Genomic DNA, 11,990 nt, shown 5'->3' on the forward strand with positions numbered 1-11,990 from the left:
TTGTGTTTTGCTGACATGTTTGGGTTTGAAATATATATATATAAGCTTATGACAAGTTTCATATCAAATATTTAATGGATACTTGTGAGGCAATGGCACATGAAACTTCACATGGTTTTGTTTACTTTGTTACTATCAACTCTTTCAGACAATAAATATGTTGAAGAAGAACATTAGGCCCCACTTTTATTTTAAGAACCCATTTAAAATAGAATCAACAAAAATTGATGAAGTTGATTGCCAAGATAGAAATCTATAGGTCACCTATCTACATGACAAAGAAAAGAGTGGAACATGGTTTTGCTTCTTATCATCATTTATTTTCAAACAAGCTGCATCCACAAATTTTAGGCCCCATATCAACAAGGCCAACAGGCATTCGCACATGGCTTTGCCTGCGGTGGTTAGTGACAAAAACTTCAGCTCCATTTTGTATAAATAATCCCCCATTCATAATCCTTTTTCATCATCAAGCGCAGGAATTATCAATTTAGCCATCAAAGGTCTCTAAATTTCTCATTCCATTTCTTGTTTCCAGTATTCAAAGGAAAAATGGCAATACTCAGTGCTAAGAAACTCATCAAGATGGCCAGGAAATGGCAGAAGTTTGCAGCCATGCAGAGGAAGAGGATTTCATTTCCAAGAAATGGTAGTGATGTAGACAGTTGCAATACTTCTTCATCCTCTATATTCGAGAAAGGCCATTTTGTAGTATATACAATTGATCAAGCCCGTTTTGTCGTTCCCTTGGCTTACCTTGAAAATGAGGTCATTAGACAGCTTTTGAACATGTCCGAAGAAGAGTTTGGGTTGTCAAGTGGTGGCCCTATTACATTACCTGGTGATTCAGCCTTTCATGGACTACATCGTATCACTAATCAAGAAAGGCGTAACTGCTGGAGATCTTCACAAAGTGTTGCTCCTATCAATTCCTTCTTCTTGCTGCTCGACTTCTTCTTTGCATCAAGAAAGTGGAAACCAACAGCTTCTTGTTTGTTGAGTGAAGGTTAACAATTTTGTTGTACGTGCTAGCTGAAAATAGTTTTTTAGACAGTAAAGATTGAAGAGTACACAATTGTAAAGCAAATCATACACATTGAATATTATATTTGTCAGAACATTTACCATATTTAAGACTTCTACTTTTCAGTTTGGTTACAGAAGTCCTAACAATCTAATCTTGGATTGATGTCTCTTCTTTTTATAAGAGAAAACTCTAATTCAACCATGATAAATATATCATTATAAATAAATTTTCAAAGGCAAAATAACACACACCTATCACCATTTTGATTTGTATTGTTTTATCTATTTTTGTCAGAACTTCATTATTCGAGTTGAATCAAAACAATTATTTCATAATATGAAAGATGAAAATTGTCATGCCCTGAGCCTACACCCTGGGCGGGACCGGCACCCGGAGACCATTTCTGGCCCCAAGCGAACCCTTGGCCTGGCTTTCTTAACTCAGCGGAAACCTAACCCAACAGAATAACTCAATGCAATGCAATATTACAAAACAACTTAACTTATAAAATATGGCCATAAAGGCAACTCGAATCTCAAAATAGAATATTCACATATATATATAGATGAGAAACTCAAAACTAACTGACTGACTGTCTGTCTATGAAGCCTCTAAAATACTGAGATGGATGTTGGGACAAACCCCGCAACATCCTAGTAAAACAAAAACTAAGAACACAAAATAATTGAGTCCTCCGGAATGCAAGGAGGGTCACCACTGACTCTGGAGTGCTCAGCTGGATCAACGACGTGCAGGATGCTGATCCGGGGTACCTGTATCTGCATCATAAGACGATGCAGGCCAACTGGCATCAGTACATGGAATGTACGAGTATGCGAGCTGGAAAACAAAGCAACATAGGCTAGAAGGAAATTTGGAAGAAACTGAAAAGTTTACCTTGCTCAACTCAACTCAACCTGACTGACTTCTTTCAATATAAGGAAATTTAAAACAAGTGCGATATACAGAAAGACTATTTAAAGCATGCTATAAACTCTGTGTGTATACAAGGATACAATAAGCTTGAAATGTATATAGAAATACAATGAAACTGATGTATATAAAATACAATAATTTCTGTGTATAAAAATACAATAACTGCTGTGGGAGTTTCTCTAACCGACAACCATCACATAAGAGCTATAGTGATGATATAGCTATCGACCTCACGCTGCCAGAGCATCTTATACCCGGCCAAAGGTATAAGACCTGAACTGCCTAATGGATCCACTAGCCTAATCTGAAAAGGATTCATCTAAAAAGTATGATCCTTTTCTACCCATGGTGGCTAACATGGTTCTATGGGGGCTGTGTGTTCTTTGAACGCTCCCCCAATTCGGTGCTCGATACTACTCCCAAAAATGTACTGGCTCTTATGTTTTTAAAACACATTTCTTCCTGTTGATATGAGATAATTACTCAAAAACTAGCCCGAAGGCTCTTTTGGAAATCTCAGTTTCCAACCTTGTTTAAATGTAAAACCATTTCTTTAAAACTTCTTTGGGAATACATAGTTCCCTAATAACTTTGAGAAAAGAACTCAACTTTAAACTATTTACTTTACTTGAACTCTTGGCTTGATGTGAAACTCTTAACTTAACATGAAACTCTTAACTTTTGACTTGACTTGAAACTCAATACTTAACTTGGAACTTGAGCCTTAGAATGAAGCTAAAACGTTCAATGAAGACTCTTGGAAAACCTTAAAGACTTGCTTTGACTTACTTACTTCTAAGCTTGACTTCACTTGACTTGTAGCTTTACTTGACTTTTAGAAGTACCTTGGAGTGTTGGAAACAACTAGGAAACATAGGTATAATACCTAGGAACATGTATGAAAAAAATGGTGAATGAAAGGGAAGGATTGGTGTCCTTGGCACTAGGAGAGGTGCGACAGCCCAGCCCCTTTTTCCCCAAAAATCCGACTTTTTCCCCTTGTTTCTTTCCAATTCTAAACCCTCTCAACCTCAAGGTTTCAGCAGCAACACTTAGAATCATAAAGACCCTTATTATACAATAGATTCAACTCAAAAATCACAGCTGGAAATCTGTACTAAACCAGCAAGAACTTCAACACAACACCACTACAACTTCAACAACCAATAAATCTTCTCTTGGGATTAAAAACGAGTTGGTGTGTGGGGGTATGAACCAACCAACACTAAGGATCATCAATCTCTCAACATACAATAGATCACAACTCAAATACACAGCCCAATCCTGTCCCACAACCAACAATAACTTCAACAACACAACTAACAACATCAACAACAACTAACAACTTCAACAACAAATCCAATCTTTTCTCAAACCATAAACATGAGCTTGGTGAGTGGGGGAAAGGATCAACCCACACAAAGAACTCACATACCTTGATAGGGATCACCCCCGACGAAAATCCACGATGATCTTGACGAATCTCCTTGATCTCCTCTTCTTCTTCTCTTCTTTCTCTCTTCTTCACTCTCAAGAACCCTAAATTTCTCTCCTTTAAAATGGGATAAAATGATCCAAAATCAGCCTAACACACAATATAACCTCAAAAGAAATAATTTGTGAAAAGACCAAAATGCCCTTAAATTTCTGGACGGACTCCTTGCCAACTGCCCCAACTTTCAAAGGGCATAACTCGCTCATACGAACTCGGAATCGAGCAAACTCGGTAGCGTTGGAAAGATCGTTCCACAAGCTTCACAACTATAACTGGAAATACTCCTAACTCATCCTGAGCTAGGAGTTAAGACTGCTCAAAGTTGGCCAAAAACTTACTGATTTCCACACTTAGCCAAATTTCCAGATTTTTGAACTTAGCCAAATTTCCAGATTCTGGACTGCCAAATTTCCAGATTTTAAATTTTTTTTTAAAAATGACTACTTCCAATTTCAAGCTTCTTCATATTCATTTTAAATTGTCGGATGTTACAAAAACGCTGTAAGTTTCAAAAGCAATTAATTATGGGGAGTTAGTGTCACGCCCCGAGCCTACACCTTGGGCGGGACCGGCACCCGGAGACCATTTCTGGCCCCAAGCGAACCCTTGGCCTGACTTTCTTAACTCAGCGGAAACCTAATCTCAACATAATAACTCAATGCAAATGCAAGGTTACAAAACAACTTAACTTATAAAATCTGGCCACAAAGGCAACTGGAATCTCAAAATAGGATATTTATGTATATACATAGATGAGAGACTCAAAACTAACTGACTGACTATCTGTCTATGAAGCCTCTAAAATACTGAGATGGATGTTGGGACAGGCCCCACAACACCCTAATGAAACAAAACTAAGAACACAAAATAATTGAGTCCTCCGGAATGCAAGGAGGCTCATCACTGACTCTGGAGTGTTCAGCTGGATCAATGACGTGCAGGATGCTAATCCGGGGTACCTGTATCTGCATCGTCATAAGATGCAAGCCAACTGGCATCAGTACATTAAATGTACGAGTATGCGAGATGGAAAACTAAACAGCAACTTAAGCTTGAAAAGAGTACAAGAGAACACTTACCTTGGCTCTGTTCGACTTATGAATAACTGAACTCAATATATAAAGCAATAAGACACATGCAATATATAAAGCTTGCAAAATAGTGTAAATAACTTAGCTCGTTAATGATAAAGCAATAACAACTCAACTTTACTTATATAAAAGTAATATAACTTTAGTGGGAGATTCTTTAACCGACAACCTCCACTATGAGCCCTAGTGGTGGTACAACGTTTTACCTCACGTTGCCCAAGGACCATCCTATACCTGGCCGTGATATAGGAAGCTATCTTTACTGAGTGGATCCACTAGCTTAACTTTCGTGATCATCTAAAAAGTGTGACCCGAGAAAATCCCATGTTGGCCGCATGGTTCTTATGGAGAGTTGAGTTAATATGAACTCGTGTCCCCCATAAGTGTTTTAAACACGTCTTTCTTTAGTTTGAGATAATTGCTCAAAAACTAGCCCAAATGCTTTCTTGGAATCGATGTTCCTTTCTTACTCAAATGTAAAAAAAACATTTAGAAACTTCTTCGGGAAATACATAGTTCCCTAATAACTTTTGAGAAATGGACTCGACTTTATGCTCTTGACTTAACTTGAAACTTAAGACTCTTCACTTGGCTTGAACTCTATACTCTTTACTTGACTTGAAACTTGAACCTTAAAACGAAGGTAAAACATTTAATAACGACTCTTGGAAAGCTTTAGAGACTTGCTTGAACTTACTTCTTAACTTTGCTTGACTTGACTCTAACTTCACCTTAACTTGATACTAACTCGCCTTGAATTGGATTATGGATTCAAGGTGTATGATCACATGTTTTTGGGTGAGTTTTTGACATTTAGAAGTACCTTGGAGTGTTGGAAACCACTTGGAAACATAGGTACAATACCAAGGAACATGCATGAGAAAGTATGAAAAGAATGGGGGAACTTGGCGTCCTTGGCGCTCTGCAAGGCGCGGAGCGCCAGCCCTTGAAGCTCAGAAGGGACCTGCTGGTGCTCTGCTTGGCGCGTTGCCCCAAGGGAGAAAGCTCAAAAGCTCTTTTGGGGTGCGCTGGCAGGCGCGACGCATCACCCCTTTCCCCAGAAAACTCGACTTTTCTCCCTCTTTTTCCAACTCTAAACCACCCTAACTTCAAGGGTTTCAACTCCAAACACTAAGGATCATAAAATCCCTCAAAATACAAGAGATTCAACTCAAAAACACAATCAAATCATGTACTAAACCAACAAGAACTTCCAACAACACAAGCAACAACTTCAACAACACAAACCAACAATTTCAACAACCCAACCAAGCTTTTCTCGGAAATAAAACGAGTTGGGTGTGTGGGGGAAAGGATCAACCCAACACTAAGAACTCACATACCTAGTAGGGATCACCCCCGACGATATCCACGACGATCTTTGACGGAAACTTGTTTGATCTCCTCTTTCTTCTCTTCTTCTCCTCTTCTTCTCCTCTTCACTCACAAGCCCTAGCTCTCACTCTTTAAAATGGGACCAAAATGATCCAAAAATCAGCCTAACACAACAATATAACCCCAAAAGAAATAGCTAGGGAAAAGACCAAAATGCCCTTAAAATTTTCGGACGGATTCCCTGCCAACTGTCGAACTTTCAAAGGGTATAACTCTCTCATACGAACTTGGAATCGAGTAAACTCGGTGGCGTTGGAAAGATCATTCCACAAGCTTCACAATCATAGCTGGAACTACTCCTAACTNCTTAAAATTTCCGGACGGATTCCCTGCCAACTGTTGAACTTTCAAAGGGTATAACTCTCTCATACGAACTCGGAATCGAGTAAACTCGGTGGCGTTGGAAAGATCATTCCACAAGCTTCACAATCATAGCTGGAACTACTCCTAAATCATCCTGAGCTAGGAGTTATTACTGCTCAAAGTTGGCCAAAACTCACTGATTTCCCCCACTTAACCAAATTTCCAGATTTTGGATTTTATTCCAAAAATGACTATTTCCGATTTTTAAGCCTCTTTATAGTTATTTCAACTTACCGGATGTTACAGTTAGTTCCTGGATTATTGTAGGAAAGAACATCCAGTGGCTTATTTCCAATGTTTTCTTGCTCTTCTTGAATTTGCACAGCTGAAGCCACCAGTTGAGAGTTGATTTCTTAGATGGTCACTCAACTAATAGTCATTATCTCAAAAAGTCACTTTCTTTGTTGAAAACTATCAGTTGAGTAATTTTATGGGGATAAGGCACAAGTAGCCCCTAGATTGTGACCGAAATCCCAGAGATAAATCTTAACTAAACTAAGGTCTTATTACCTCTGAACTCATTTTTTTTGTAATTTTGTACACCTTTTGGCTTATGTGGCACACTCCGTGACTCTACGCAGTTGAGGAGCGTGAGAGGTATTTGGATGCCACGTAGCCAAAAAGGTAAACAAAAAGGTAACTATCAGTTGAGTAATTTTTCTGAGAAATCAACCCCACCAGTCCTGTAAACTCCTGTTACACAAAAATGAATCAACTGGTCAAGTTAGTTAGCTTTGGCATATCAACATTTAGTTATGGGCTGTTGAATTAATTAGAAGCAATTAACAAATTAGATCCTTTTCCCATTTCTATAAACACATCTTATCATCACAGATTCAATTATCAATTGAATATACTTCAAAGTTATTACTGAAATTCTATTCTTCATCTTCTATCTTTTCATCCAACATAGCTGAATAACTCGAGCTTCTCCGCTACACTACTTTTCAGCTTCTAAAACCTCGGATTCTACTTTAATCCCTGCATTTTAGGTAACAACTCGATAGGAATCTCTTCCTTATCAGGTATTCCATGACTTGAGATTTATCCTTCTTATCTAGCAAATACCCCTTCAGTTATCTATGATTCTATTCTTCGCCACAACAAGCATCTGATTTCAGCTTTAGCACTTCAAGGATAGGCAATTCACTCAAGGTGTTCAGGTAGTCCTATGTCTGACCAATTTGGACCAATTTTAATTCCTTGAGATGTGACAGGAAAACTTTTTGCACTTGGAATAGATGGACAAGATTATCAAACTACCTGTTTTTCCACCAATTTTATAGTCCTTCGTAGTCCCGTAAAATCTTAGCTTTTTGATGTTCTCACACCTTGGAATGATCTCTTTTGTACAACATTGTGGCAGCATGACAGAAACAATTTACAGGTATGGAAAACCTGAGCAACAGATCTTGGAGGATTTCAAAACAAAATTCAAGACAATGGCACATGAGATTTTTGCTTAATATGGTATTATCTAGTATTCAAACCAAAAGTTTGTTGAAGAACAACATTAGGCCCCACTTTTATTTTAAGGACACCCTTAAAATAAAATCCACAAGAATTAATGAAGTTGATTGTCAAGATGGGAAATCTAGAGGTCACCTATCTACATGACAAAGAAAAGAGTGGAACATGGTTTTGCTTATTACCAGCAATTGTTCGTTTAATGGTTTCAAATTATTGGTATTCAGAGAAGAAAGAATGAAACTTATCATCTTTCATTTTCAAACTAGCTGCATCCACATATTTTAGGCCCCATATTAACTTGGCCAACAGTCATCGGCACATGGCTTTGCCTTCGGTGGTTAAGGACTCCAACACAAGGTCTATCAATAGCCTTTTATAAATAATCCATCATTCATGATTCTTTTTCATCATCAAGCACAAGCATTATCAATTTAGCCATCAAAGTTCCCTAAATTTATCATTCATTTTCTTGTTTCCAGTCTTCAAAGGAAAAATGTCAATGCTCACCGCTAAGAAACTCATCAAGATGGCCAGGAAATGGCAGAAGTTTGCAGCCATGCAGAGGAAAAGGATTTCATTTCCAAGAAATGGTAGTGATGCAGACAGTTGCAGTACATCTTCATACTCTATAGTTGAAAAAGGACATTTTGTAGTATATACAGCTGATCAAGTTCGCTTTGTCATTCCATTGGTTTACCTTGAAAATGAAATCATTAGGCAACTTTTGAACATGTCCGAAGAAGAATTTGGGCTACCGAGTGGTGGTCCTATTACATTATCCTGTGATTCAGCCTTCATGGACTACATCATTTTCCTAATCAAGAAAGGCATAACTGCTGGAGATCTACACAAAGCGTTGCTCCTATCAATTCCTTCTTCTTGCTGTTCGACTTTTTCTTTGCACCAAGAAAGTGGAAACCAACAGCTTCTTGTTTGTTGAGTCATAATACATGCTAGCTGAAAATAGTTTTTTAGGTAGGGCATACACTGATGAACATTACTGTAAAGCTAATCATACAGATATATTGAATATTATTTTATCAGAGAAAATTTACCATATCCATGGCTTTCACTTTTATGCTTGGTTATGAGAAGACTTAACAATCTAATCCTCGATTGGTACCTCTTATGTATTAACACCATTTTGTTTATGGCAAGAATTTCACTTACAGCAGTACCTTCTTGATTGAATAAGGTCTAAATGATCAATAAATCAACTATGCCTCCTTTTATGTGTATATGCATTAGTATGTTCTAAATATCTGCATTAGGGTGGCAGAGATGCGAGACAACGACATCTGAAGTACCGTTGTGCTTGTCTTCTAAGTTAGCATCCAGTGTGAACATTTTGTGGTATTTTCAGAAGCAATTAGGTGAATAAAATAATATGAGTTAACTAGACTTGAAATCTAAAGAAAAACTCAAGTATGATATCAAACAACTGCAGACGTCCTTAAAATTCAATTAGATTGAATAAGTAGAGTCATTTGATGATTCCCCTTCTTTCAAGATATGATTTTTAACTCTAACTGATGTTATAAGAGTGAACAAGTAACACATAATCTTGAGAAATGCACGGAAAAGGAAAGGTTTTTGCACTGTGTATATATAAGTTTATGGAAAGTTTGATATCCAAAAGTTCATCCAAATATACAGACACTAAACTTGTTAAATAGTATGCCTCAGCTTCTCATAACTTAGAATCAAGGACATCATAAAAAACTTAAAGCCTTAAGTATAGATAAAGCTGATGACTTGGTTCCGCTACGTAATTTCTTGTTTCTTATCACAAACTTCATTCTTATTCTGCTAAATGATACTTTCTTGGATGTGTTAGTTTGCAAGAAAATATAACCAATAAAAATAGTGATCATAAGAAACAGTACTTCTGCTATTAATAAATTGATCATGGAAACAACTTCTATAGATTCTTGTGTTTCTGAACTATACAGCGAAAGTTCCTTTCTAAATCTCCTATTTCTAATATCTAAGTCTACTACTCTACAAAATTTCATGTGCAAGAGAATTTGCACTTTGATACAATTTATGATCTCAAGCGGGATGTGAGATGAACAAACACGTCTTCCTTGCAAGGTATTGTGANGGTCTTCGAGTGCCGGCCACGTCCAGGGTGTAGGCTCGGGGCGTGACAGGTATTGTGAGACCACCCATTGGATGATCGAAACCAAACTGTTCTTCAGCTTCAGTTAACAAGTCTTGAAATAAAGGCTGTCTCAAGTATGATATTGGCACGATGAATCTCTTCTTCTGGCTCTCTCCTACATATACTGCACAATGTCCTTTTGGAACACCTCCGGAATTTGAAAACGTCCTCAAGATTCTAGTACCTTGAATAAGCGGACTCATTTTGATACCCATAGTGAGATACTTTGTAACTTCAAATGATGACTTCAAAGAAAGATAAGGATTTTGAGGAATACACAGCAAGTGAAACTTGTGTTTTGCATAAAAAACTTTCTATGAATGTATATATACAAAGTTAGTGGTAAGTTTCATATCCAAATTTAATGGTGAAGAGAATTTTGTGGCAACTGGTTAGGGATAATGGCACATGAAACTTCACATGACCTTCCTTGCTCTAATATTATCAAGTATTCAGACAATAAATTTGTTGAAGAACAACATTAGGCCCCAATTTTATTTTACGGACACCCTTAAATTAAAATCGACAAGGATTGATGAAGTTGATGCCAATATAGAAATCTAAAGGTCACCTATCTACATGACAAAGAACAGATCAGAACATAGTTTTGCTTCTCACCAGCAATTGTTCATTCAATGGTCTCAAATTATTGACATTGCTGAGAAATACCGAGTAGGCCTAGTTAATCAAAGAATAGAAAGGAAGAAACTTATCTTCTTTTATTTTCAACGTAGCTACATCCACAAATTTTAGGCCCCATACCAACTTGGCCAACAGACATTAGCACATGACTTTGGCTTTGGTTAGTAACAAAAACTTAAGCTCCATCTTGTATAAATAATCCCTCTTCTATGAGCCTTTTCATCATCAAGCAAAAGCATTATCAATTCATCCATAAAAAATCTCTAAATTTCTTATTTACTCTTTTGTTTCCAATCTTCCGGTTTTTTTTTTAACAATGATCAGTACCAAGAAACTCATCAAAATGGCCAGGAGATGGCAGAAGTTCGCAGCCGGGCAGAGGAAGAGGATTTCATTTTCAAGAAATGTTAGTGATGTAGATGATTGTAGTACGTCTTCATCGTCTATAGTTGAAAAAGGGCATTTTGTAGTATATACAATTGATCAAAAGCGCTTCGTGATTCCCTTGGTTTATCTTGAAAATGAGGTCATTAGGCAGCTTTTGATCATATCTGAAGAAGAGTTTGGTCTGTCAAGTGATGGCCCTATTACATTACCTTGTGATTCAACCTTCATGGACTACATCATTTCGCTAATAAGGAAAGGCGTAACTGCAGGAGATCTTCACAAAGCATTGCTCCTATCAATTCCTTCATGTTGCTGTTCGACTTCTTTTTTGCTCCAAGAAAGTGGAAACCAACAGCTTCTTGTTTGTTGAGTCATAATCAACATTATTTTTATTACATTCTAGCTCAAAATAGTTTTTAGATAGGGCATTCACTGACGAACACACTTGTAAAGCGCATCACACAGATTGAATATTATTTAATCAGAGAAAGTTTATCATATCTGTGGCTTTCAGTTATACATTTGGTTATCAAAGGTCCCGAACTATAATTATTTAATAGGTCCATTCAGTTGTCAACCAAATGAAGAAATAAAGAAACTCATCAACTTCCATCCTGTCAAACAAGATTTTTTCACAAATTTAATACCCCATATCAATATCCAACAGACATCAGGCTTTGCTGAAGTATCCACATTAAAGTGGCAAAGGTGAGAGACAACGGCATCTGAAGTACTATCACGTTGCTTTGTCTTCCAAGTTAGTGTCAGCATATTAAAAATAAACTTGTTAAAGAAAATAAGATGTCCAAAATATATTTGTGCAGAAACAATTAGGTGATAAAACAATTGCAGATGCTGAAGACGTCCTTAAGTGGAGTCATCTTGATTGCTGTTCTTTCAAGCTATTATTTTTAACTCTAAATGATGATCTAAGAATAGACAAGAAACATATAATCTTGAAAAATGCACAAAAAATGAAATATTTTGTCACTGTACATGTTATGGCAAGTCTCGCATCCA

The 11,990-nt window shown here is 37.1% G+C and overlaps 2 protein-coding genes and 2 pseudogenes across 2 annotated transcripts; 3 read left to right on the forward strand and 1 right to left on the reverse strand.

The window, feature by feature from the left end:
* Positions 1–471: 471 nt before the first annotated feature.
* Positions 472–1,160, forward strand: LOC125866922 (auxin-responsive protein SAUR68-like; annotated as a pseudogene).
* Positions 1,161–8,203: 7,043 nt separating this feature from the next.
* Positions 8,204–8,886, forward strand: LOC125866926 (auxin-responsive protein SAUR68-like). Its single transcript, XM_049547317.1, has one exon. It carries the CDS (start codon positions 8,271–8,273, stop codon positions 8,715–8,717), a length of 447 nt encoding a protein of 148 aa, XP_049403274.1. The 5' UTR covers positions 8,204–8,270; the 3' UTR covers positions 8,718–8,886.
* Positions 8,887–9,821: 935 nt separating this feature from the next.
* Positions 9,822–10,351, reverse strand: LOC125866918 (auxin-responsive protein SAUR24-like; annotated as a pseudogene).
* A 471-nt stretch (positions 10,352–10,822) lies between these two features.
* Positions 10,823–11,458, forward strand: LOC125866929 (auxin-responsive protein SAUR68-like). The gene has a single exon (XM_049547321.1). It carries the CDS (start codon positions 10,900–10,902, stop codon positions 11,338–11,340), a length of 441 nt encoding a protein of 146 aa, XP_049403278.1. The 5' UTR covers positions 10,823–10,899; the 3' UTR covers positions 11,341–11,458.
* Positions 11,459–11,990: the final 532 nt, after the last annotated feature.

This window comes from Solanum stenotomum, chromosome 6, assembly GCF_019186545.1.
Source record: "Solanum stenotomum isolate F172 chromosome 6, ASM1918654v1, whole genome shotgun sequence".
NCBI lineage: Eukaryota > Viridiplantae > Streptophyta > Magnoliopsida > Solanales > Solanaceae > Solanum > Solanum stenotomum.

Bases quoted from the DNA above. Each gene is read 5' to 3' on its own strand.
- LOC125866926 (XM_049547317.1), top strand. From the start codon at position 8,271: ATGTCAATGCTCACCGCTAAGAAACTCATCAAGATGGCCAGGAAATGG.
- LOC125866929 (XM_049547321.1), top strand. From the start codon at position 10,900: ATGATCAGTACCAAGAAACTCATCAAAATGGCCAGGAGATGGCAGAAG.